The 26,606-nt window shown below is 39.0% G+C and overlaps 1 protein-coding gene across 4 annotated transcripts in view; it reads left to right on the top strand.

The window, feature by feature from the left end:
* ZCCHC2 (zinc finger CCHC-type containing 2) overlaps positions 1 to 26,606 on the top strand; it is a 45,054-nt gene that overhangs the window by 5,834 nt on the left and 12,614 nt on the right. For 2 of the 4 annotated variants that reach the window (XM_048310769.1, XM_048310762.1), the window contains exons 2-8: positions 8,591 to 8,702; positions 12,557 to 12,633; positions 14,830 to 14,901; positions 18,146 to 18,258; positions 20,170 to 20,264; positions 23,638 to 23,721; positions 25,571 to 25,628. In XM_048310769.1, the coding sequence (XP_048166726.1) occupies positions 8,591 to 8,702; positions 12,557 to 12,633; positions 14,830 to 14,901; positions 18,146 to 18,258; positions 20,170 to 20,264; positions 23,638 to 23,721; positions 25,571 to 25,628 (611 nt within the window). The remainder of the gene's footprint in view (positions 1 to 8,590; positions 8,703 to 12,556; positions 12,634 to 14,829; positions 14,902 to 18,145; positions 18,259 to 20,169; positions 20,265 to 23,637; positions 23,722 to 25,570; positions 25,629 to 26,606) is intronic. The other 2 variants (XM_048310788.1, XM_048310779.1) reach the window with 1 other exon arrangement.

Here is a 26,606-nt window from a genome sequence, read left to right as displayed (position 1 = left end):
ACCCCTGACTTCCTAATGCTTGCGCTTGGATTGCTGTAGTTGAGCTGTGGTCTGGTTTTCAGGGTTGCCCAATGCTGACTTATTTATAGATAGCAGGATCTCACTGGGTTTGGAGTCCAGAGGAATCTCAGCTTTTTCTAGACCTGCAGAAAAGGGTGCAGACAGCAGCAGTAAGATGGTTGTGTCTGTGAAACATCTGAAGTCTGTAGGATTCTGCCTGCTTAAATCTGTCACCTTGTTTGCTTGCCAGTGTCAGTCTCTAGCCAGAGCTGTCCTAGAAAACACTACAGCTGATTCTTCATTAACTGTAATTTAAACAAAATGCCTACTTTTCCTTAAAGAGTTGATGAATTTCTGTAGTATCCTCCAAGTCTAAACGTTTATGCTTCTGGAGACCAAAACTGGCAGAGGACTGTCTCAGAGATCTGGCTGGAAACTGCATTCCTTTGTGAGTTTCTTGCCTTTCCTCAACCTCTTAATCTTGTGTTTTTGGGAGAAGAAAGTAAACATACTTTAAACACTTAAAGAAAATTTAGTGTCTTGGGAAGTGTCTTAAAAATGAGATAACCACAAGACAGAGATTTTCTGTTATTCGGAGATGCTGTACATGAGAGAATACTTCCAAACTATGCTGGAGTTCAAGGATTGGACAAAATGATATATTGCCCTCTGATGGTAATTAAACGTAGTAATGAAGGCATCGTCCCTTCTCAGTACTGACTGTACTTCAGTGAACTACTCTTCAGGGGCAAATGCTTTGAAATCTTCCTGTCACTCCAGACTGTTATGAGCATAGTTTTTTTGTATTAGTCTGAACTGCTACATTCAAGTAATTTTATTTTTATTCACTCAGCTGACAATAACAAGAGTACTGAAGTTGCACAGAGCGTTGGATGAGCAACCACCTGGGGATACAGTTACACCTGAACTGGTGCTTGGCTGGCTATGGCTTCAAATTCTCTACTTTGCCATGGACTAGCTAGGTTGGACTGAAACTGTGGTTTAGGTCCTGTTAAAAGCTCAGGTGCAGGTGAGACTTAGAACACACTGTGTTTCTAGCAAACACAAGGTGCATTATTTCCCCAGCACTTGTAAGTCATAGGTGTAGCTGCCATGTCTAGTACTTTAAATGTAATTCCACAGGCCTTGAGAGTTGAATTTGTCCATGAGATGTAAGAGGGTTGGTATGGCCTTTGTCTCAAAATTGTTATGATTTGGTAGTGCTATAAGTTAGTCAGTATGTGATTGCTGAAGCTGTTATATGGTGTCATTTTCACCCCTGAATCAGCTGATGTTTTGTCAGGTTTGTCTCCATCGTAGTGTTTTGTTGCTGCCTCTTACAGGTGAGCTCTTAACATAGTTTGGCTAAACAAATATGCTTTAAAGTACTTTTAGGCACCTGTGCATACTCTCTGTGTGGTTCAGCTTAGTAGATATGAGTTAATAGAGCAGTAACACATAATTCATTTGATCTGTATGTTCAGCCAGTCAGGCTTTTATTGCACGTGTTACGGGATTTTATGTCTGGTCACAGAACCATGCAGGGATTGAGGCTGGCTAAGACCTCTGGAGGTCTTGCTTGCTTAAGAGTATCTTCAAGGATGTAGACTCCACAACCTCTCTGGGCAGCGTGTGCTCAGTCACCCTGACAATGAAAGAGTGTTTCCAGATGTCCAGAGGGAATCTCCTGTGTTTCAGTTTCTGCCTGCTGCTTCTGCTTTTGTCACTGGTCACTGCTGAAAAGAGCCTGGCTCCATCCTCTTTGCACCCTCCCTTCAGATGTGTGTATACACACACACACTCACAGGTATATGTACATTTTTATGTGTATAGGTCTTTTTCTGCAAAGCTGCTTTATAGTTGGTTAGGTCCCAGAGTGTGTGGTGCCTGTAGTTGTTCCTGCCCAGGTGCAGGATTTTGCACTTCCCCATGTTGCACTTTCTGAGATTCCTGTCTGCCCATTTCTTCAGCTGTGGTTCTATGTGGAATAAGCATTATTGTTCTGAAGGTTGATTCTGCATGTTAAAACATAAGTTAACATGGAAATACCTACGTTGTAGGTTGGTTTGACCAAAAGAGAGATAATGTGGTGGATCTTTTTGGTCTTAGATCTTGAGTCTTGTAGAACAGCTGTCTGCATCTTAGATCAATTGGATGGTGCCTTTGTATAGCTCAGAGCTTCCAGATTGGAGCATGGCTTAGCAGCAATGTCAGTTGGGCAATTGTCTGCAGTCTTGATCTTGCATTTGCCTAGCAGTTCATCCGAGACAGTACTGGATTTTTTTGGTTAGGGGACAGTCTGTTGTATCAACAGTGGTCAGCATTAAACAAGTTTTGAAGCATTGCTGCTCTATATGTTTGCATTTGTGAGTATTAAATGCATATGCTGGATTTCCATTTTAAGATGGCCTGAATGTTCTATCCCTGTACCCAAGCCACTCCCCACAGTGGTGGGGTGCAGATACAGTTGCTCAGTGTGTTGAGTAAGGCTTCATCTCTGCTGCTGCTGTCGTCAGGAGAGAGTTCAGCAGCACACAAATACACAGGCAGTTTCACCCAGTTGTTGCTTCTGGAGAGGTGATGTTGAACCTTCGTGCTGTCACAGCTATGTACCAATGCATCTGCATATCACAGCTGTGAAGCAATGAGGGTAGGAGCTTGCAAGGTTTGCTGTAAGCAAATCATGCCTTTGGTCTTGTAATTGGCACCACATCTGTTAATGATTATTTTGACATCACTCAATTTTCTTGAAGGTGCAGATGCTGTAGTTGATAACTCATGATCATGAGTTAGACCTTGATTTTTTCAAAAATGCCTTCTTTCATCTGGTTTTGTTTGTCAGTTCCCACTTGTAGATGAATGAATGAGCTGTGCCAGTTTACATCTGCACAGCCTGCAAGGCTGAGTAGTGCTGTCCCTCATAGCTCATTTACTGTAGTCTTGCAGGAAAGTAATGTTTAATATTTTGGCATACAGAACTAATCAAGCTGTCCAGCTGCTGCAAATATGTTTTCCTTGTTAGTGCTCATCAGAGCTGATGAATGAATAGTTCTTTTATGAAAGTGCAATGCAAGCATCAGAAGACTTATGTACATCAGTCACTTGCTCATGATGATTAGTAGGCTATCCAATAACAGATTTCAGTACATATTGACATTGTTTGATCAGTCATCTACATTGATAGAAGGCAGAGTTTGGACATCTGTCATGTGTAGGCTAGCTGTGATCTGCTCAACTCATGTGGCATTAGGTAGAGCAACATCCTTCTCAGCAGGATGGCTCTCCACTTTAGATATTTGGTGCTAGTGTTACAGACAGGCACCCCTAGACCTTGAGACAAACACTCTTGGACTCCTCTTCAGGAGACTGCTTGGTAGAGAAGCATGGAATAAGCCCTGGAGGGAAGAGGAGCCCCAGAAAACTGATATTAAAGGATCACCTCCTCCAAGCTCAGTAGTGATGCATCTCAATGAGGAGGAAGTCAGACAAAAATACTAGGACGCCTGTGTGGATAAGTAAATTGCTTCTGGATAAAGTGAGACATGAAAAGGAAGCCTACAAAGGGTGGAAGGCAGTGACAGATACCCTGGGAGGAGTAGAGACAAGCTGTTTGAGCACCCAGGTTAGGAAAGCTAAAGCCCTGATAGAACTAAATCTAGTCAGGGATATCAATGGCAACAACAAAATCCTCTGTAAGTACATTGGTGGTAAAAGGAAGACTCGAGAAACTGTGAGCCCTCTCCAAAAGTAAATGGCATATTTGGTCTCCATATCCTGGGATACGGAGAAGGCCAAGGTACTCAACAACTTATTGCCTCAGTCTTCACCAAGTGCTCCAGCACACTGCATTGAAGTCACAGCAGCAAAGGCAGGATCTGTGAGAATGAAGAACCACCAACTGTAGGAGAACATGTTCAAGACCATTTAAGGAATATGAAGGTGCTCAAGTCAAGGGGACCGGATGAGATGCATCCATGGGTCCTGGGGGAACTGACAGTTGAAGTATCTCAGCCTCTATCCATTATATTTCAGAAGTCATGGCAGTCTAGTGACGTTTCCGCTGACTGGAAAAGGGGAAACATAAGCCCCATTTTAAAAGAGGGAAATAAGGAAGACCTGGGGAACTAGAAGTTGGTCAGTCTCACCTCTGCTCAGCAAGATCATGAAACAGATCCTCCTTGAAACCATGCTAAGGCGCCTAGAAAATAAGGAGGCATTTTGTGACAAACATGGCTTTGCTAAGAGCAGATCATGCCTGACAGATTTGATGGCCTTCTACATCGGGGTGATAGTGTTGGTAGATAAGGGAGGAGCAACTGACATCATCTACCTGTACTTGTGCAAAGCATTTGACTCTGTCCCACGTCAGCCTTGTCTCTAAACTGGAGAGACATGGATTTAACAGATGGACCACTCAGTGGATAAGGAATTGGCTGGATGGTCGCACTCAAGGAGTTGTTTTCAGGGGCTCACTGGTCCAAGTGGAGATCTGTGACAACTGGAGTTCCTTGGGGTTGGTGCTGGGACCAGTGCTGTTCAACATCTTTGTCAGTGACACGGACGGGGGATCAAGGGCACCCTCAGCAAGTTTGCCAATGACACCAAACTGTGTGTTGCCATTGTCACACTGGAGGGACAGATCCACAGGACCTTGTCAGGCTTGAGAGGGGAATCTCTGTGAACCTCATGAAGTTCAAGTAGGCCAAGTGCAAAGTCCTGCTGGTGGGTTGGGGCAATCCCAAGCACAAATACAGGCTTCGCAGAGAGTGGAGAGCAGCCCTGGGAAGAAGAACTTAAGAGTGTGGTTTGATAAGAAGCTCAATGTGACCTGGCAGTGTGTGCTTGCAGGCTAGAAATCCAACCATATCCTAGATATTAGGAAGAAATTCTTTGTTGTGAGGGTAGTGAGACACTGGAACAGGTTGCCCAGAGAAATTGTGGATGCCTCATCCCAAGAAGTGTTCAAGGCCAGGTTAGATGGGACACTGAGCAACCTGGTCTAGTGAAAGGTATCCTTGCCCATGGCAGAGAGGTTGGAAGTAGGTGATCTTTAAGGTCACTTCCAACTCAAAACATTCTCTGATTGTATGATACAGTCCTGGGAAACGTCTCAAGTGATAAGGTTGTTTTTTTAACATAGTGCTTGCTTTCAACCATATGAGGTCAGATCTGTTTGATACAAAACTCTGGTCTAGGTTGTAAGAGCAGATAATTTTTAGGGTGCTCTCTTAGCTCCTTTCACTTTCAAGGAGAAATGTAGTTAATCCTCCAGCCATCACAAGGATCTGTGTGATTATCAAATTAATTATCTGGCAGCTGGTTTGAGGCCACCCACATTTCTTGCTTCACTGTATTTTAATCATTAGCAGCAGCACTGTGAGCTGCAGTGAAGTCTCACAGTGACAAAGGCCTGTGTGAGAGTTAACCTTGTGCTTGCATGTGTTGTGTGAACACGGAATGCGTTGTATTCACTGACAGGAAAGGATGAGCACAACTGGTTCTATACAGCGTGGCCTTCCTCAGCAGTGTGCCGGGCTTTAAAGGACTTGTGTTCCTGGTGTGACTGGCACCAAGTAGCAGCACATGGTGCCACTCTTAATATTCTCTGGCCCTTCAGACTGCCTAGACTTTCCAGTCACTTGCATGCTAGAGTTGTCTGCTCTGACAGTGACACCTGTATTTTAGTTACTTGTGAGTTTGATGTCGAACTGTCACACCAAAAGTGAAGAGATGTAATGCAGCTTAAGACAGGATCTGGAGCTGGCAAAGGGACAGCCTGTGCAGGCTGTAAGGTAAAGCTACAACTGCCCTGGATTTTCCTGCTGTCTGCCTCCTGTGTTGCACTAGCTATGTGAAAGCCAATGGTCACAAAATACACACAGTGCATATTACTGGTTAACTTTCAAGGTGAAGAGTTCTTCAAGTGAATAAATTATGAATTTATTATAGGTCTTTTATAACCATCAATATAATTATTTTAGTAAGTTTTGAAACATGTAATATTTTGCAGTTTAGAGGGGGTCTTCAAATGCAGTTGTAATTTGCCTGTTACAGACTGCTGCCATGGATAGAAAAATAACCGTTCTAGAATAATTCACTGCAAAAGAATTTGTATGCTGTTACAAAGATGATGTATGTGCTAGGTGAGAAGCAGTTTTCTAGTATTAGGAGGTGTAGCAGCAGTATTTAATGCTTCTTTGACATGAGCTGAACAGAATACTTTTTTGAAGTAAATCTTATTTCTATACCTCTTTTAAAAACTGCTCACAGTTTATTTGACTTTTTAACTAGCAATTATTTTTTAGAACAGACTGTAATTTATTTTCCGTTAATCAAAACAAATATCCTGACTTCGAAGGCAAAAGAAGGTTTGACTTTAAATTTGATTGGTTTTAGATCAGGAGTTAACACTTAACCACACCAAAGTACTTCCACTTTTTCTGTCCACAGTTGTTATGAAATGTCTGCTGAAACAGTATCAGTGGGTTTTTTTGAAGAATTCTGAAAGTGGTTCTCTCCAGAGCATGCTTGTGTGTTGGCTTGTTTGGTTTTTTTTTTTTAGTAAATTAAACTTGAAAATGTGCTGAAGCTGTTAAAAACTTGCCATCTCATTGACATACAGCTGTTGTCGTTTTTTATTCCATATCTGACATTGCGCTCATCATTTATTAGATGTTTGCTGAGATTGTTTACTGAATGACTGGGGACTGGTGTGAGTTTTATCTTGAAGAAACAAAGCAGGCTTTATATTTTAAATCTGATGGCTTCGAAACCTGACATTACTGGCCCTCAGAGCACAAACCATACACCAGTTTGAAGAAACTGCTAAAATACCCTGCAGTGCAGTCTAGAGATGCTAACTGTGTGCTGGTATTGATGTCACTGATCAAAGTTAGGTTACCAGCATGCCCAGGGCAGGCTTGATGCCTGGACACTTCCCAGGTCTGCATGTGTTGGATATACTGTTCAGAGTTGCCACAGTTTGTACCCACGCTATAGATGAAGTAAAGCTGGTTTAGTAAGGTGAAGCCAGCTTTAGCTGATGTATCTGTCACATCTGAAGAAGTTTGTTGAAGAATTGGCAGGGGATTCAGATGTCTTTTGCTGCCTCTGGGCTTCCTCATTCTGGTCATTCTGTTGTGACAGTCTTGGGGTCCTCTTCAAGAAATACAGTAACCAGTCTTGGCTGATGATTTGTCTCATCACATTGCACAAGTCCTTAAAAAACCCCAACAAACCACATATATTCTGGCACTTACTATTATGCTTCTTGCATTTAAAAATAGAGTGATCTCTGGAGATTTGTATTTTTCCTCTACCCATCTTTTATTAAGGTCTTTCAGTGGAGCAGTGTTCTTCATCCTGAATGAAAAAATCTTCTAGTTTTCAAGCAGACCAGTTCCTAAATGTTTCTGGTGCATTCAGTGTCCCCTAACTTGCTATTTAATCAGCTCATATGTTACACTGCTTGTTACAGATAAATAAGGGTGCTTTACTTAAAACAGATTAATCAAAAAATTTGCTAGTAACTTCCTGTATTTCCCAGTTCTTTGTGGATGTCCCTTTTTAAGGCAGTGTGTTGTTTCCTTGAACATGGAGTTAAGCAGTTGCATCTTATGTCACTGGATGTTTTAAAATATTTCTGAATTTTAGCTTGGTTGGTCAGTTTGTTGCTTTCTTTTGTTTTAGCAAGACCTGGTCCTTGAAGAATGTGTAAATTGATACATTAATGTCTTATCTTAATTTGGAAAGAATTATATAGGCTCTTGTTACCCTAGGGAAACCACGTGTAGTCCATACTCTTCTATACTCTTCTAATACTTTCTTCTTACTTATCGTTGTTAGTCTAGATTGTTCTTTATTCTCTTACTTATCTGTCCATGTTACCTATCTTGTGTGATTTCTTTTTCTGTCCCTCCTTGTGCACTGTATTAAACCACTAATACTTCATGGCATATAATTTTGAAGTCTGCATGTAAATGTGGGGGGAGATGAGCTTTCAGTCTGTCCTTTTCTCTATGAAAGTGAGGGTGTTGGTGGCAACTGCTTGCGTTCTGTATGCTTACTTAGTAAGAGATGCATGGATTTAGCTGTCAGGACCATATGTCCTCATAGACTGTCCAAGCAGTTACTCCTGATTTCCTATATAGAAGAGGTGGCAGGCTGAAGGTACAGGGCATGAAAATAGTTGAGGAGACTGTATTTAGAATGTAGTGAGTAGATGACTTGACACATTAGTAGGTGAAAGAGTTCATACTAATAGTAAATTATTACTGAAGTTCTGAGCTAATGATCTTGAGTTGTCCAGCTTGACATACCCTATCTGCTACCCTATTCTGTTTTTAAAATAATGTCAGTGAAACATTGGAGGTTATAGGTGGCATTTGATAAACATGTAAATAGAGTAAGAACTGAAGTGGCTAATGACCACCTTTTTGCCACTGTCAGGAGCTTCAGGTTTTTGTCCTGTGGAATACCAGATAAAGTGTGGGTTTGCGGGGTTTTTTGTAGTACCTGCTGTTCAGAGCAAGCTTTGGTAATTAGATCTTATACTAAGACACTTATTTTTTTTTTCTCCTTCTTAATTTAGAGCAACTTTTCCCATGATGACTGCATGTCAAGTAAAGAGACCAGTTTGCTAGAACGAACCACAGCACCTCATGATGGACTCCCCATGGCTTCCCACAGACCTCAGCGAGAAGGTAGGCTGTCTGAGCTTCCTTTTGGGGAAGGCTTTAAGGGTTGTCTTGAACATTAAACTCTGCTTGGAGTTGTAGACATCTTGCATCTCTCTTGCTGTTCATCTGAACGAGAAGCTGCAGTGACTGGTCAGTAAAATAGCTTCTTTGCTGCCTACTTGGTCTTTTCTTTGTTAAAACAAGTTGTCATTTGTGTTAGCTGCTAACTACTAGTGAATGCATGGATGAAAATTAGTTGCAAATGGGCTTCCCACTGAAAAAAGGGGTAGGATTTGGGAGAAAACAAGAACATTTAATGCAATTGTATTAGCAGTATTTAGATTTTTTAAGCAAAACTAAGCATGAAAATATTGGGAAGCAGTTGATAGATTTTGCTGCTCTATTCAGTTGTATTTGATGAAGTTTTAAAAAGAAACAACCAAAGAAAAAACACATATTAGGAGGTTTTATAGAAGTGGCAGTTTGAAGAAGTGAAAGGCTTCATAGAAGTCAAGTCTTTCGGCTCTGTTGGGGAGAATAAGAACAAGGCTTCTGAGCATAAACAAAACTCTGATATGCAATTGCCAGCACAATTTCTTCTCTTTGAAGAAATGAGCATTATTGAAAACAGATTTATTTTTACCCTTTATTCTTCAGGAGGATTAGCAAGTCACTTGTCTACTCAAAATTAGTCAACAGATAGTCTGCAGATAGCAAGGAGCCCACAACATGGAAAAATGATTGCTATTCATTTTGTCCTCATAAATACACTTTTGTGTCTAGTGTGGAGATTTAACTGCACTTTGAAGGCAGGCAATTTGAGAGTTTTTGATTCCTTGGAAAAAAAAAAACACAGAGAAAGATTATGGCAGATTACAGACAACAAACCTGTTTCAAATCCTTTTACAGAGTTCAAAGTGTTCATATTCATGAATTAGAAACCCAAAAGGGGGAATCTCTTTAGTAACACTCTCAAGTAAGAGAAGCACAAAAAAGTTGAATAATTTAATCTAGTGAAGAGCTTAAGTATTTTTCTGCATTTATATTATCGTAGTGGGAAACCACAGTGAAGGATCAGAATAACTGTGGTATTTGCTACACAGTTATGTGGTAGAGACTCCCTAGTACCAAAATCTCCTTACTGGGTTAGGAATACCACTGATAGTAAAACTTGGTTTGGATTCTCAGCTGTGATGAATACGAATTTTAGAAGTCTTGACTTAGACTTAGAATGGAAGCAGTGTCATGTATACATGCTTTACTTAATCATCCTGAATGCATGCGCTGTGTCCAGAATAGATGTAGAGATGTAACACACCTCATTGGCTTGTATATTCGAACATTTCTTCTCAGTCTAGCCATTTAGAATATTTAAAATGTCATTGTGGAGACAGAGTTATAAAGGAGTCTGTTGAAACTGTAGAACTAAAGCTGTGCAGAAACAGCAGTATAATTACCTGTTCTATTGTGTATGAAGCATGCAGCAGAAAAGTTAAGGAAGTTGAAGGTACTACATTGTGTAATAAATTTTTTTATACCTGAGGACAAATTTTTAGCATTGAGAACATTCAATAGTTTGAAATAAGCACAATCTCATTAGGGAAAAAAAGCTTGTCTGTGAATGTTAATCGTCTTGGTTTCCTAATTGCGTATGCTAAATATATGCATGTAGTGGAATGCAATTTAAACCACTATTCTCAGTTCTAGTCATGGGAATCAACTTCTTAATTAACTTATGAATATGAATTCTAGTATCAATTTGAATGTTAGCCATTAAGAAATTTTAGTGCACCAAAAATCTTGTTGTGCCATGGTCCTTCTTGTAACAGCACTTTAATGTATACCAGACAGGTGAAAATTAAGGTCACTGAACATTCGTCTTTTCATAAAATGTTGATGTATGATATTGTCTGGCATCCTTAGCTCATCTCAGATTTCTTTCCTTTGTAATAATTAATCTTCATTAATGGGTAAAAATGAAGCAATTGTCTATCTTCCTAACTCCCAGCTAGAGGATTACAACCAGTGTACACCAGCACACTCAGTATTTGTCTCTCTACTAAGAAAATTGGAAGCTGCAGCACTATCACTAGGCTTATTTGCTGGTTTATTGTTCCTTTATGGAAATTGCCAATACTTAATTATCTTAGAAATGGCATGTTTGATGAGGATGAGACTTGAATTGTAACTGTAACCAAATTAATTTTAAAATGTTTGTTATATTAGATGGTAATTAGCTAATATCCATTAATAAGCTTCATAACATACAATTGCAGGAGGTTTAATTTTTTTTTAGGAAAAAATGCTGTTGTTATGAGTAGTTCCCGATATATCCCATGTAAGCATGCAGTTAAAAATTGAAAGGAAAACATTAACTGTTAACACCACCCACCTCCCTCCAAAAAAAGAAGGAATTTCTAAAGCATTGAAAGGAAGCATGGATGATGTAGGGGCGGATGTGTTGCTTCCAGAGAAGCCGGGGGATGGGCAACCACGACCTTCCTGTAAGGAGTGTCCTGCAAGGAGCAACTCTTCCAGGGGAGGTGGCAGGCTTCCCAGGGCAACAAGTGATTTCAGCAAGTGTAGCAACTTCTGTGCTACAAGTGATTCCAGCTCGTGTGATTCAGCCCTTTGTGCAATCACCCAAGGCGAACTCTGGGATAGAGAGACAGGAGCCTCGTATAGCTCAGAGGCAGCTTTTATTGTCCAGCAGCCCCTGTGAAGGGGTGGCCAGGGACAAGGCTCCCTACCTCAGGGCTAGGGGGCAGAGGTTATATGGGGTAGGTAGGGGGTGGGGTAGAAACCAACTAGCCAGCTGGGTACAGGCTATTACCATATAGAAACAAGGCATGCTGGGGGTGGTTCACTTTCTCGACGTGACCCGAGGAAGGTTGCTTATCTCTGGGGGAGATCGTCTTGCCCTCAGGCCTCTCTTCTCCAAGGTAGAGCAGAGGGCTCTTGTGCCAAGGGCTCCCAGCCCTCCACAGAGATGCTTTTAAATAAATTTTTTTTTTTACATGTGAAGATGTGTTCAGGCTTGCACTAGAATAAAATTCTGTTGAATTCTCAGGCCAGCACAGCAGCAGAAGTGGAAAGCCTATCTTGGCTACATAAGGGTTTTTATATGGAATATTACCTGAACAATGCTGTGTGCCCTCAAGAAAATCTCCGGGCCCTGAAAGCTATATGGTGGTGCTGTTTGCCAGGTCACAGCCAGAACTTGCCTATTGTTGAATACAAAAGGCTGTGGGGAAGGAGTGTTAAAGTAGCAAGTACGTACAGTACCTTTCTTCCTTCTCAGTTCAGTTTAATGACACTCTTTACACTACAATTGTAGTAGCCTTCTGCGTCTTCTCTTTGTTTTCTGTTTGCTGACACTCATTTCTATCTCCTTCAGGCCTTCTGTAACTTTTTTTTTTACCTAAGTACCCTTCAGAAATGTGGTTATTCAGCCTTAGTTTGCCCTCATTACTACTTGATGTTTCTGACACGTGGGTATAGAAGGCACTGTCTGGTTTTTATCAGCACTTGTTACTTCTTGGAGTAAAGACACAATCTGACTTCCTTTTACTGTCTTTTCGCTTATAGTGGTTATATTGTTGTAGTTATTTGACATTTGGTGTAAATAAGCTCTTGGGTAATGCACAGATTCCTGTGATGTGCACTGAAGAGGTTGTCATTAGGCCAGAGGAATACTTGGAGAGAGCAAGGTTCCACCTGCCCCCAGCAGTTTGTTGCAATAAAACAGCGCCTAAGGAGGAGTGGGGCTGTGTGAGTCAGGCAGTAAGCCTACAGGCATGCTCAGAGTGCCTGGGAAAGTAGGGAATGATTTGTAAACTGTTGGTTTTGGAGTGCACAATAAGGTGTTTTTCTTTCAGCTGTACACATTGAGAAGATAACCCTGAAAGACGTATCAAGAAAAAGGGCTGACAAACATTTGGAGTACACATTCAAAGTAAGCAAATAACCTACAGAATATTAAAATTATTGTTTTCATGATATCTGTGTACTGTAGATACATACAGCTTGTTTCAATAACCTGCACAGGAGGCAATGTTGAGATTCTTTGGATTATCCTGTAATTATTTTGAATTCTGTGTGCAAATCAGGTGTTTTATGTAATTGTGGGCATAAAGTGTGAGGGCATAAGGTGGAAATGTGTAAAACATCAGCCATAGCTGGGTATGCAACATCACTTCAGGAAACTTGGCTTTTGTTAATTCCTAAGAATTCTAAAACTAGTCAATCATTTGCTCAAGTGGCACAGGAGCACAATTGTTGTGTCTGCAGGTGCAGATTGCTTGGAGTCATATGGTCTTCTTGGATCTTGTTTCTCAGTGTTTACCATTTGAGGGTGGCTCCTGTGCTTTTTGAGAAAACTGGAGGTTGGTTTGTTTGTTTTGGGCTTTGTTTCTTAAGGCAAAACCAAACAAGCTGGAAAGTGGCCACAAACTGAAAGGCCTACCTAGTATAGTCTTCATCTATTGTAGTAGCTAAGGGGCAGCATGTATTAAATAATAGTTGCTGAGGCTGTTGGTGGTGATGTTCTAATTGAATCAAAGTAGTAATTTTCTTAGTAAGGACTGACTAACACTATGAGTCATTTTGCCAGTAGATGTGAATCTGGTAGTATACCAGATTTGAAAATAAAGTTAAATGTTCCCCTTTTTCACCCAAAAAGAATGGTTTATATCAAACATTCTAACTAGTCATTTAACATGGGTTACAGGACATCTTTGAAGAGGCAAACTTAAAAAAAGAAGCCATTTTGAGCTGAAAGTTAATGTGTTGATCCCAGAGTTTGGTATTGTATTCTTTAAATGGATGCACTTTTCCTTTGTTGAGGACAGTAACATGTGGAATGTAGCCTTCAAAGCCTTTAAGGTTAACCTGCTCAAATATTTCAACCATGTCATGGATTTTTTTCCCAAATAGTCTGTGAAGTGAGGGTAAAATACAATAGTAGATGGGAAAAGTTTGTACAGAATGCCTATAAGGATTATCACTATTTAAAGTCAAAAAACTGTTCTAAAGATTCAGCATGTAGACAGATTTGACAGTGGTTTTGAATTTCTTTGTTAAAGGGGGAGTGTGGAGATATTCTGGGAAGTATTTCAGTAATCTTGAAACTCCAACTCAGTTCTTTTAGGAAAGAGTTTCCTTTCCTCATCTGTGCAGGTATATAGTGTGCTCTTCACTGCAGATAATTTTGTGCTTGTCCAGACACTGCTTTTTTAAGGTTGTAACAGCAATTGCAGTCATGGCTTCCTAGCTGAGGGCAGCGAGGGTAGTTGGCATTTCTGGGGACTAAGCTGAAGGCAGTTGGTGGTTGACATTACTCTGTCAACTCTTGGGAGTAAATGAATGTTTATTGTTGTAGTGTCCACTCCCGTGACTCCGAATCTTCCTATGTAACTAGTTGGAATCTTTGGCCCAGAAGTGGGCTTAAAGCCGGGCAACACTCATCTAACCAAGCTTACTTATTTTTTACTCAAAACATGCATGTGAAGGTGCTGTTGTACTACTTGCATGTCGTGTCAGAACAATAAGCTACTGAAATTTTATTCAGGCATATGCCAAAATGGTGTGTGATGCTTGGGTGCCTTCTTTAGTAACTTGCAGTACTTTTTTTTACTTGTAGCCTACAACAACTTCTATATGACTGTGTAAGATTTTAATCTGAGGCAGATAAAATTATTTTATAGGTAATATAAACAGAGATTTTTTTGTTTTGTTTTATATTGACTCCAGTCATGGCAGTGAGAGCTCAATCCAGTATATCTGACCTACAGTCCTTTTCTCTGGTACCTGTTTTTTATGATTAATTATTTCTATTTGATCTAAGTCCTATAATTACAGAGCCTTCTGCCTGGCTTCTTTCTGAGTCAGTAATCTTCAGGGACTTTATTGTATTTCCCTGAATATGTTCATGCTCCCTTTAGCCACAAATAACATGAAGGTGATCCTAAAATATACACTCAAAATTAGTATGTCTTTGAAAAAGTACAGCCTTATCCATGTTTTGCCTGGTGTTTGCTTATTTGCAAGTTTTAACTCTGATATTGTCAAATTTATGGAATTGTTCTGACAAGCTAATTTCTATGCTATTTGTAAAAATAAACTTTCCTCATTCTTTTTTCCTTTGTTCTAGGTAACTTGGTCCGATTTTTCGGTAACGTGTGTAACAAAAACACACCAGGAGCTTCAGGAATTCCTGCTAAAAGTATGTAATCAAATATAAAAGTAGTGTTTACACATCAGGTTTATAACTTCAGAAGTAGTCTAGGAGAGCTGTGATTTCTGGGATGTAATTATAGTAACATTAGTAATTATAGAAACAAAAGCATGCTAACAGGTTTTTGTACTTCACAATTGTATTAACCATTTAAATTACGTACATTGTGATGGAGGATCTTGACAGAAGAAGCAGCCCTGCAGAATCTCTGGGGAGTTTCCCAGGAGGGGATTGTTTGTCTCATCTGAAATGGCACTTAGAGTTTTAACTGAACTACTGTAGAACTACCAGATGAGTTTTTAATACTCCCCACAGAGCTCATGTATAGTTACAACCACTGGTTGGTTGCTTTTGTTCCTGTTAGAAGGACCTTAAAGAGTACCATTTGTTGTTTTTAATTAGTGAGACACACCCATAAGCATAATAGTTTTTAATTTAACTGTTGTATTCTTCAGTAGAACAAAGGCCGGCCCATTCATTATAACAAGGAGTTAAACTTGAGGAGAGTCTTGCAACTATATGTGCATATGTGTCCATGTTTAAAAAAAACTAAAAGTTCTCTCAGTTGTTTTCCCCCCTGCTCCAAGCAGGGAATACATTTCTGTGCGTAGGCCACGTGCAGACCCCATCAGTGTGATGACCTCGAACTGTGTGTTCATTGCCACTGTCTAATATTTTGGGTTCCACCTATTCTGAGAAATTATTCTATATTTAAACTCTTCCCTGTTCAGGGCAGTAATGAGAGATCTGTCTTGGACATGTTTTATGGCATCTGGTGTTCTTAACTGCGGTGTTAATTGTGAGCGGAAAGCCAGTCACCATACAAAGGTCATTGTCTTGTTCACTGTATAAGTTGTCAACATTGTTTTCTGTCATTGCAGTAATCTGCAGTGGTTAATACAACTGCTTTTATCTAGTTGCATGTCTAGTTCTAAGAGTTCCCAGAACTTGAGTTGTGAGGATTTGAATTATGGATGCCATGTCTGATTGCAGGTGGGTTATCCCACAGCATAGGGTACATTCATCTGCACCTGAAGAGAACCCTAAAAGCAGCATTTCATACAGGATTCTGTGCAGTTCTGGGATGAGCATTCAGAGGCATGCCTCCTGTCCTTCCTGCTTGTGTAAGATAGACATCAGTTTCTGAAATTAACCTCCTAGAACCTAGTTGCTTCCAGGAGGAGCCAGGAAAAAAGACATGATCCAGAGTGTTGCGGAGTTCACTGATGTAGGGTGTTCCATGTGCTGGCTTGACTGTTCCAGCAGTGTCTAGGAGATGGCAGAACAAGAGGGAAACAACCACAAGCACCTATGAGCTTCCTGAGGTGTTCTGTGGAAAATGTGCACAGCTGAAAAATATATTTGGTTTGTGTTGGTTTGATAGCTGTAAGTATAGAAGTAAGAGAGAATTGTTAAATAAAGCAGGATAGAACTTACACCTTGCTTTAAAAAACATGAAGTATGAATGTCTACTTCGTATGCCCTCGCATTTTGGCTTTTCGTTGTTCTTGTTCCAGTCTACATGGCATTGTCAAATAGTACGCTCAGTTTCCTAGGTACAGAAAAGAATGGTCAAAATATTTGATGGAAAATTCCAATGCTGCATGTGATAGAAATAAGGTAATGATAAAAATTGTTTCAGAGTAGAAGCATTGGTGGGAAAACTAAGGTAGTAAATGGGATAACTTGGATGCTTTATATTAAAGACTGGCTCCTCTTAGGTGATAAGCATGAAAAATTCTTTGCAAGTAGGAAATTACCCATGTATGTGGAAGGACTAATGAGCTTGTAAGTAACAAGGCTATCTCATTACCTTAAGCTAAGCACCTAATTTTGGGTTTGTATAACTGAATCTTTACCTACAGAAGGAATTGTATTCCTTTTAATGGAAATTTTAAAGACAAAAAGTTAACTGTCCAGAGACAAATCTACATATGAAATACTAGGATAGGAGATTTGCTCATTCCCACACTTCTGCAGTAACTTTTTGGTACCTTTTGGCTAACACTGACTAATTCTTCAGTTAGAGTTCCTCAGTAATGCACATTAAAGCCAAAGGGTCTGTTAACAACAGGTGCTTTCAGCCCTTCGTGATTTTATATCTAAGACATTTCAGGTGCTATAGCACTGTAGTAACATAATACTAACAGCACCTGCCTGTCCAGACTCCAGAAGTTCCTTTTGTGTATGTTACCAAGCAATTACCTGCATCAGACACAGCATCCCTCTGTTAGTAGCACTTCTTTCAGGGAAAGGATTGCTTAGCACTGGGCTGTTGTACCAGTAGCAGGATGCATTATCCAACTGGCACTCTGGTTCGGGTGTATTCCAGATATACAAGAGGAAGATGCTGCTCTAGTGTAAATTACTTAGTGCTATTGATCATAACTGGTGGCAGATATTAACCACATTAGCAATAGTTCTGCACTTTAGTAAAAAAAAGCATTTTTGTGGTGGCAGTTTGCTCTTAATTGCCCCATATTAAAATAATAATAATAAAAAAGTTGATTTCATCAGCTTTGATGTACTTAAGTACAATATTTGGAAGTTGTAAATGTAAAAAAACTTTGTTCTGGGGAATAGTCTTTATTTAAAACATGCTTTTTAATAGCAAGAATTTTACCTTCTGAACTAGAACATCAGACCTCACTTTGTAGTACTGACATTGGAAACAGTTGTAATGAATTTTGCTAAGAAGTTTCAGCGTTAATAGCAACTGGGAAGGGACTTGCTATTGATTAATCTCAGTGTTGCCTGCTGAAGTCTAGTGTACTAAATAACTGAAACCACTTCTTTTCCACTCCTGTTTCTTTAAAATAGTTTAATCTGCTAAGTGATGATAGTGAGTACAGTGCATTCAGTCCTGCCTGGTTATTTTTTTCATGTCATTTTCAGAATGCATTTCTATGTGTGAAAGATTTAAAGAAAAAAGAGAAAAAAAGGCTGTAAACTATCCTGGAACAGAGCATACTATTGGTAGATTTCCGAATGTAATTCTTTCAAATAGAGCTTTAAACAGTTTTATGCCTGGATTTGCTGTGAGGATTTACAGCAAAGTGTTGCTCTTGCAAAACTGGATGATGTTGATTTGTTGTACCTTTGGTCTGTAAATTACATCGCTCAAACTGGAACAATTGAGTTTCTTGATACCAAAAGGTATAAAGACTCATAGTGAACAAATATAGTCTTTAAAATGTCAACTACTCATTTTTTGCGTTAACCTTTTTCTCAGCTCCCAAAGGAACTGTCTTCTGAAGCATTTGACAAGACTATTTTAAGAGCACTAAATCAGGGTTTTCAGAAGAGGGAAGAACGAAGGCATGCTGATCTTGAGCCCATAATCAGGTAAATGTTTTGGCAAATAGCCTGAAGTGCATCGCTAGAAAAGTGATTCAAGTCAAGCTAGATGACTCCTATGGACAGTGGAAATTCTGCTACCTAAACCCAATTTGCAAAGAAAGTGGGAAAGCAGTGATGAAATAGATACTCTTGATTCTTCTAGAGTTTCTTTAAATTCAGACTTTTATTAAACTTAGTAGAATTACTTCTTTGGAAGTAATTGTACAATTATGAAAATATTTGTCCTAAGCAGCATTACATAGCAATGATTGGCACTTCTGGAAGGATATTACCTTCTTTACACAAGGGTATATTTAGAAATACTCGAAACAGTAAATCAGAGCACATATGTTCTACTTTTTATGACAGGATAGAGACAGAACAGAATTTAAAAGGAATAAACAGTAATAGTGAAGAATGTATATAAAATTAAAAGTAGCTCATGTATTTGTAAGAAAATGGCCCATACCTCATCACCTGCTATTTAGTGATGAGAGAGCTTGGTTGGATGTGGGATAAGTTGGTCAAATTCTGTAGCTCAGAACAGTAATACGAGTTTGGGTTTGCCTACTTGTTCTTCTTGTTTGGTACAGATATCTGTGTTTGTCCTTTTCAGTCAGGATTGTTCAACCTTGTTGAAGACAAGTTGAATTATTCATCATGTTAGGCAGTGTCTCTTGAGTTGGGGTAGTTGAAAACTCAGGCGCTGGTTTTCGAACTCCTGCTCATAATGTTCTGTGGGTTCCAGCATTTTGTCCTAATATTTTAATTAACGACGTTGTGGAGCCACTCTGAGCCTCAACCACCCCCTTGCCAATTTTTAAATAAATTTTGTTCTGTAATATTTGTCTGTCTTTATTGGCTTGATTGTCAAGCCAAGATTAATCTGTGTGAACAATTTTTGGCTAATAAGCATAGTGGTTTTAAATCAATAAACCTGTTAAACAGAGGTTGACTGAAGGGAATGTATTGTGATACAGAAAAGTTGTGAAGTCTCACTGCACAGTAACTACAAACCCAAGAGACTTGCTTTGAAGATAACCTTTGAACATACCCAACTGTGTTAGAGTAAGCAACTGTAATTACAATTTGCAAGTTGTATTGTGACTATACAGGAGTGCTACATGAATAATCTAAAGATAATAGCATTACTATATTCAAATTCCATTTTCTTTCAGTGTCAGTTTTAGCATAAATATGTACTTATTTCGGGGTTTCAGTATGTGCCCAATTGCCAAAAATTGCTTTCCCCTGCCCCTCCTCCAAAGAAATAGAACTGAGTAGTGCCTCCTGGCAAGTAATATCTGAAACCTTGGTATGTGGGAAGTGAAAACCATTCATTGCTGGCCTATTTTCTTATTTGAAGCTAATGGAATTTGTCACTGACCTCTTGGTAACCAACTCTGACCAGTGCAGAGCAATATTGAGAATCTCACGCTTTGCTCTTGGAGATAATGATGAAATTCAAATACTGACATTATAGGTGAATTCAACTTTGTATTTAACCATACAAGTGTGTTTAAGAAAGAGATGCATTGTTTTGGGAAAGTAAATGTGTTCTCAGTTAAAAAAAAAAAACTTAAAAGATAAAGTCCAGTGCTTTTGGACTCAATCCAAACTCCTCTCTGATAAAATGTTACATGGGGCCAAAGTGTTTGAATTGGGATGACTCAAAAGCACCTACCTTTTTTTTAAAAAATCATCATACCAGTTTTTTATACTGGCTGTACTCTAAGCTTACACTAGCGCTTCACAGCAAAGTTCAAAAGTAGCTTTTAACATTGCTTATGCTGAATGTGCAGTTTGAAAGGTTTGGACGTCTTGAGAACTGCCTGTTTTGCTTTTAAATGTAGTAAATTTTTGTGTTCTTCCTATGATTCTGTTACTTAGTTTAACAAACTCTCACTTAAATTTCAGGCAGCTATTTTCAAATACATCAGAAGCTTTTCTGCAGAATCAGAGAGTATACAACTTCTTCCAATCAATTTCATCAGAATCTTTGCACACTCACAGTAAGAAATATCCTGTTTTACATAATGAAAAGTATAAAAAGCTAGTTTTGCTGTTGTGCTTAAGTACAGTTTTATAATTTCGTGTTCATGTGTTATATTCCACTGGTTTATTTGAACTCCTGGTCAATGAATAGTTTCTTGAGCAGATACCCATGCTTTTGACAGTGGGAACATGCTATGTAGCATCAGCTTGTGTTCTTTTCTTTCTTTCTTTCTTCTCTGTACCATCATGCTCTTCAAATAGGCTATTATGAATTGAGTATGTTCAACAGTTTAGCACTTCTTCCTTTCACAAAATCTTAAATTTTGGAACAAAAAGTTTGAACTGACCCAAAAAATCACATCTGTTTTTCATTTGTTTTCTTTTGTAGATTAAGCATCTGTCTTTATATTAAACTAAGATTTGTTTTGAGTACATAAATGATGAGATGGCCCTAATTTCAGAACATACAAAATTATGTTCCAGCATTTGCATTGCAGAGATTTCTTTGGTGGTCCTCTTAACCTTACTTGTGTATTACAAATTGTTTGTGCGACCAAAGCTTGGCTTCTCTATATGGATGCCTTTAGGATGTGATCTTTGTTTCCACTGAATCTTTTCTTCTATCAGTGCATGTACACCATGACAGTTGAGGCACTGGCTGTGAGGCCACTGCCTCAGAAGTTGTCGAAGATCTTAGTAAAGGAATTGAATTGATTGGAGGTTCCAAACGGACTGCTCATATTTGTTTGGGGAAAAAATAGAGGAATGACAGCTGACTTCAGTTTGAAATTATGTGTGTGATCTGTGACAGGTATATTCTTTCCATGAATGTGACCTACAGCTTCTACTGTAACCACAGTGTTTCCTATGAGATAGAAACACTGTGGTTAGGGTAGAAGCTGTAGGTCATTTTGTAACATTTTTTAGTAACACTTAGTCCATTCTTACATGGCAGTTTTGTGAAAATGTTAAACTAGTACCAATCAGGGTGATTGTGGAATTGGCTGGAATTTACTGCTGTGAAAATTGACACCTCTGCTGTACTGAAAGGCTGCATGGGGAGGAAAGATTTTCCAAAGTCCAGAAAGATTCATGTTAATGATGGGCACACTGGACAGGATGTGCGTATTTCAGACTGTAGACTGCATCTAGTTGGAAAGGACTTGCAAATGCGTTGTTGTACATGGTGATAATTTGAAATGGTTTCAGAAAAGAACCCGTGCCAAGTTCCATCAAGATAGAGTTGACTGGGCAGAAATGATCTGCAGGGTGGGTAGATCAGAAGGGTAGAATAGACAAATGTCAATTCTTTCGGAGGTCTTATAGATTACAAAGTGATCGTAAACATGAGATAACTTTTATAATAATAAATAATTGGGTACATGAAAGTTCATGAGGATTTGTCAGAGCTAGAATATATGACAGAATGAGGAACTTAATTGTTTAGCAGAGAGGAGGAAGGACTCAAATGGAAGATGATTTAAGTCTTCAAGTACCAAAGAGTTATATTGTAAAGAGGACGATCTGTTTTCTCTGATGGATAAGACAGAAAGCACTAGGCTTAACTTGTTATGAGGAAGATTAGGACCAGGGGCAGGCAAGAACCTGGTGGTTACCAGACAAGTCCAGAGCAGTGAGGCAGGTCTGAGGTCAAGGCAGAAAAACAAGTCAGTAGGTCAGGGTTAAGAACAGGATCAGCAAGGTGCATGTCCAGGCACAGGTGTGCTGGCAGTGCACCGGAGGCAAGGGCCTGAGCTCAAATGCGGCTCCTGAGCCGAAGGATGGAGGCCATGGATGAGGCATCTGCCAGTTCTTTTCCCAGCAATCACACCCTGAATTGCAAAACTGCCGTGTACCAGATTGGATCTTCACTGTGGGCAGGTGAAGCCCGTGGGAGAGCAGGGAAGAGTTGCAAAGCCCATTGGCATGATTCAGGCCCTGACATTGAGTTAGATGTTAAGAAAACATTGGGTGAAGAGAATTAGTATGAGAAATTTAAACATAGTTGGTTTTCTTTTGAGAAGGGGGACTGGATGACTTGCCCAGGGTAGCTCACAATCACATTTCCTGTGGTGCAGGCTAATAGAAGCTGTACTGAGACAAAAGTACTCACCCCACCTGTTGCCAAAATCACCTCAGTTAGGTGGCCTGTGAGGGACTTTTTTTATTGTTGGTTTCTGTGTTTTTCTAGGTTTCCTGTTTGGGATTCCTGTAATCCTGCTACTTGTTATTGCAAGTTAGTCTGTAGTGGCATGTTTTGCATGTGGTGACAGTGTTGGATAAGGAAGTATATATTCAAGAAAAATCTTATCATAGTTCTCAAATAGACACATACAGAATTAATTGACAGACAAAGCATTTGTGGCTTAAATTGGTCTTCAGTTGCTGTATAGAGTCAGAGATAAAAATATCTTTTCACAGAAATACAAAGTTATTTAGCAAAACCTATGTGGAAGTAGATTCTATGTTTGGTGAAAGGTCTTTATATCTTAAATAATAATTGGGATCTCACACTGAATATTCACTAAGCTTAATTATGCTGCTATGGTTCCATTAAGGAGGAAATCAATTAGCTCACTCCTGGTTCATAAATTCAGTTGTTTAGACACTTCTTCAGGTTGGAGTAGACTTTTGATTCCAATATGAGAGCATGATCTCTGGGGATTTAGTATCTTCAATGCAGATGATATTCAGAAGTATCTTTTTATCAATGTTTCAAGCTCCTAAGCAACAGCTTTGAGGTGCTCTTACCTGCACTAACTTGGAACTGTTTCAGAGGGGAAGAGTAGATTCTTAGAGTTAGATTCGTTACCAAACTAAATCCTTTTTCAGAGCATGGCAGTGGTATTTTTGCAACAAAACTGTTAATATTATTCCTATTTATTTTTCATCCTGTCTGGCATAAAGAGGCAAAAATTGTGTGTGAAGACTGTGCTAAGGGCACTAGAAGACTTTAGTCCAAATTAGGTCTCTTTTGGCAGATGAACGATTTGACAATGGAGGAGTATAATTTATTGCAGAAGAATGCCAGTAACTATTGTTGGTCTCCTCCCATTTCCTATTGTAACACAAAAAGATTATAAAGAAAAATCTTAAATGCGGCATGGTAGGAATATCTCTAATAATTATCACAATCACGACCTTTTGAAATTGTACCATAGCTTTAAAATTATTTTCTATGCTATTTTCTTCAAAATAAAAGTATCTCTTGAGAGCCTTTTACTCTTGGAGATTGCCTCCTTCAAAGCAGGCAATGTTCAAATTGCTGCCACGTGCAAACCAGTAAGTTCAGTCTTCCATTTCCCTAGCTTCCAGTTTAGTGCAAGCATTTAGGAACTGTCCAGTTGTTCAAGATCTATAAAGTTACTACGTGAACTTTATTCTCTGCAGGTAACTTACAACCCTCTTTGAAGACGGTTAAGACATCAGAACACTTCAAGGAGGACAGTTCAGAAGCTTCAAGTCAGGAGGAAGGTAGTTCTGTACTCAAAGATGGTTCTTTGAGATATTTTACCACACTCAATTCTGGAAATCATGCACTTGACTGATTTCTTCATTGGTATAAAGTGGTACAAAATTTGAATGAAATCTGCTATGCGAATGAAGAATTTGGGTACTTTCAGCAGTTTCCTTAAGAGGTTGTTCTATAACTCAAGAAGTGGCAGCATTCATAGACAGCTAGAAGGCAGAAGTTCACAGCTGTGTTGAACAACCAGGAATATATACTTTGCAATTTGCTTGAGCCAAGATTATTTATAGACTTCCATGTCTTTTCCTATTTATTCTTCAGTTACCAGGGTTCAGAGTTAAGTGCAGTATTTCAAGAGTTGCAGACTGTTTTGCATTAAATATGCCAAATTTGTTTAGCTTCTAGTTTTACACAGAAAGGATGTTCAAGTTTTCCTCTTCTTATTCTTAACCTGTGCTGTTTTGATACTGTGGACTGTTAATAATTTCGGGACTGCAGTGAGTATTGATTACAGTCTGAAAGCTGCTGTTTTTCAAATGCCCCAAAAACAGTTCACATGTGGAAGCAGCAGCCTGGTGGCTAGTCAGTAGTTTTATTCTGAAAGGACCAGCAAGCTGGGTTTGCGTTGTTCTGGAAGCTCCTGCTAGGTGGAAAGGATGGGCAGTGGGACTGATGGGAGAACACGGACCACTGAACACTTATGCTGGCTTTCACATAATGATGGCACTCTTTTTCTCTTTCACATTAATAACGAATAAGAAGTTTCCTGTTGGACTTATGTGCATTCAGTAATCTACATATGCAGTTTGAACAGCTTTTTCTTCTGAAAATAATCATTGCCATATTCTTTAGAGTTCAGAACACACCATGTAAATTTACAATATATTTGCTCAAATAGTCTTTTATGTACTGTTCTTAAAAATACATGAATCTCTTCACCTGGTGAAACTACAAATGCATTTCAGAACATCTTTTGTGCCATTTTAGTCAAAGTGTTTACCAGAAGTTTAAAAATAATGACTTTTTTTTCTCAGATTTTTAAACCATAGTTTGGACTTAGGTGTAGCATTGAGAGGAGTTCAGGCAAAATCATAGCTACCAAGAATACTAAGATAATCTATAGCTGGAATTAAGGACAGTTGCTTTTGTTAAAATTTAACGGTTGCCTTAAAGAAAAGGGTAGACTGTGTCTGAAAGTTCTTAGTTTTTCTTCATAGATGCTTAGCATGGTTTGGGTTGGAAGGAACCTTAAAGTTCCAAACCACTTGCCACAGGCAGGGAACCTTCCTCTATACTGGGTTGCCTGGAGCCCCATCCAGCCTGGCCTCAAGGCAGTATCTGTTCTTGTCAGATGTAATTTGTAAAGCTTTACTTGCATAGTGAATTTTGAGGTTCAGAAAGCAATACTTTAGGTGTCTTCATTTGCTATTCAGAATGTGTGACATAGTCTTGAGAATAACTTCAGCAGTTCAGAAGAAAGTACAAAATGTTGTATTTTTTCTGACTCATTCCTTTCTTCTCTCTCCATTCTTTCATACTGGTGATACTCAGTCATGCATTCAGTGCTTAGAATTAAATATAGAGGTGAGCAAACATTAACATTGTCATAGTTCCTCTTTCTGTTTCATTCTTCTGTGAAATGGAAGGTAAAGAGTCTTGTTTATATCCTCAGTACACACTGATATGTCTTTTGTGCAACACCTGCTAATTTCAGTACTGTAAATTAAGCCTGGCCTTTTTAATGAAGATGTCTTCTGCTGTGCCCCTGGTAGTGATGGAAAGATGAATTTGTTGGATTGATCTAAAAGATGAAGTGGGAATTGCTGTTGAAATTTTGCTTTGTTTTTTTTCCAGATGTAATGCAACACACAGCAGTTCACAAGAAACATAATGGAAAAAGTCCTGTTGCCAAGTAGGTACTCTAGGATGTAAGGTGACCATGTTACATGTCCGAACTTCCATTTGTTAGTGCATTGAGAGTATGTGTCCTTCTAGATTAAAACTTGTTTATTGGGTTTTTGTTCTTTTGTGGTTGGGTGTTCTGGTCTTATTTTTATTATTTGGGCAGTTGTAATTAACTTAATCTCTATTAGGAAAATAGTTCAGAAGACCCTATTTCTAAGTCTGTAGGTCTAGGTCATTTGGATATCTTTTCTTTCCCAAATTTCGTGAATCTTCACTATTTGAATTGATGTTTTGATTTGTGTTTATAAGATGAGTAGCATAAATCTGTATGGCATGTATTTTTTCTATGTGCACACACCCCATGCTTATACTGAAAATTTCCAGTGCTGTTGATTTGAGGCTTAAGTAACTTCAAAGAGGACCTTATAGGAGAAGGTAGTCCATTCTTTCCCTTGCTTACTGCCAAATGCACACATGCCTTGCTGGTTTATGGCCATTGTAAGTGGAAGCAGTTCTTAACCATATTAATGTAGTTTATATGTGCTTTCACATCCCTCAAGTACCTAAGGTGAATTCATTCATCAATGTATTTTGACCAAAAACTTTGGATATGTTTGCACATAGTTGTGCAATAATTCAACTAAATTAAGAGGAAAAAAATGGATACGGAATTTATTGTGATTTACAATTTTGTTTGGTGTTGATTTATCTGTAAAAGGTATTAATCTTGGGGTGAAAATTTACCTGGAGTTGCAATAATTAGAATATAAACATAGCACAGAACAGTGTTGCTTAAGGTCCACAGATCTTTAACAGATAAAATTCTTCTGAACTCACCATAAAACAACTTAGTGGTTTGTGTCTGTTTTGGTTTTTAACTGTCCTACTTTCAACTTATATTTCCTCAAGAAGAAAGTGTCATCTTGACAAAATCTGTGATTATACTGGTGGATATACAGCCTACTATGAAGTTGTCAGAGCCGGA

The sequence above is a fragment of the Corvus hawaiiensis genome, chromosome 1, assembly GCF_020740725.1.
Source record: "Corvus hawaiiensis isolate bCorHaw1 chromosome 1, bCorHaw1.pri.cur, whole genome shotgun sequence".
Lineage (NCBI taxonomy): Eukaryota > Metazoa > Chordata > Aves > Passeriformes > Corvidae > Corvus > Corvus hawaiiensis.
The sequence above is the reverse complement of the archived record's forward strand: the minus strand, read 5'-3'. Positions and strand labels throughout refer to the sequence as shown.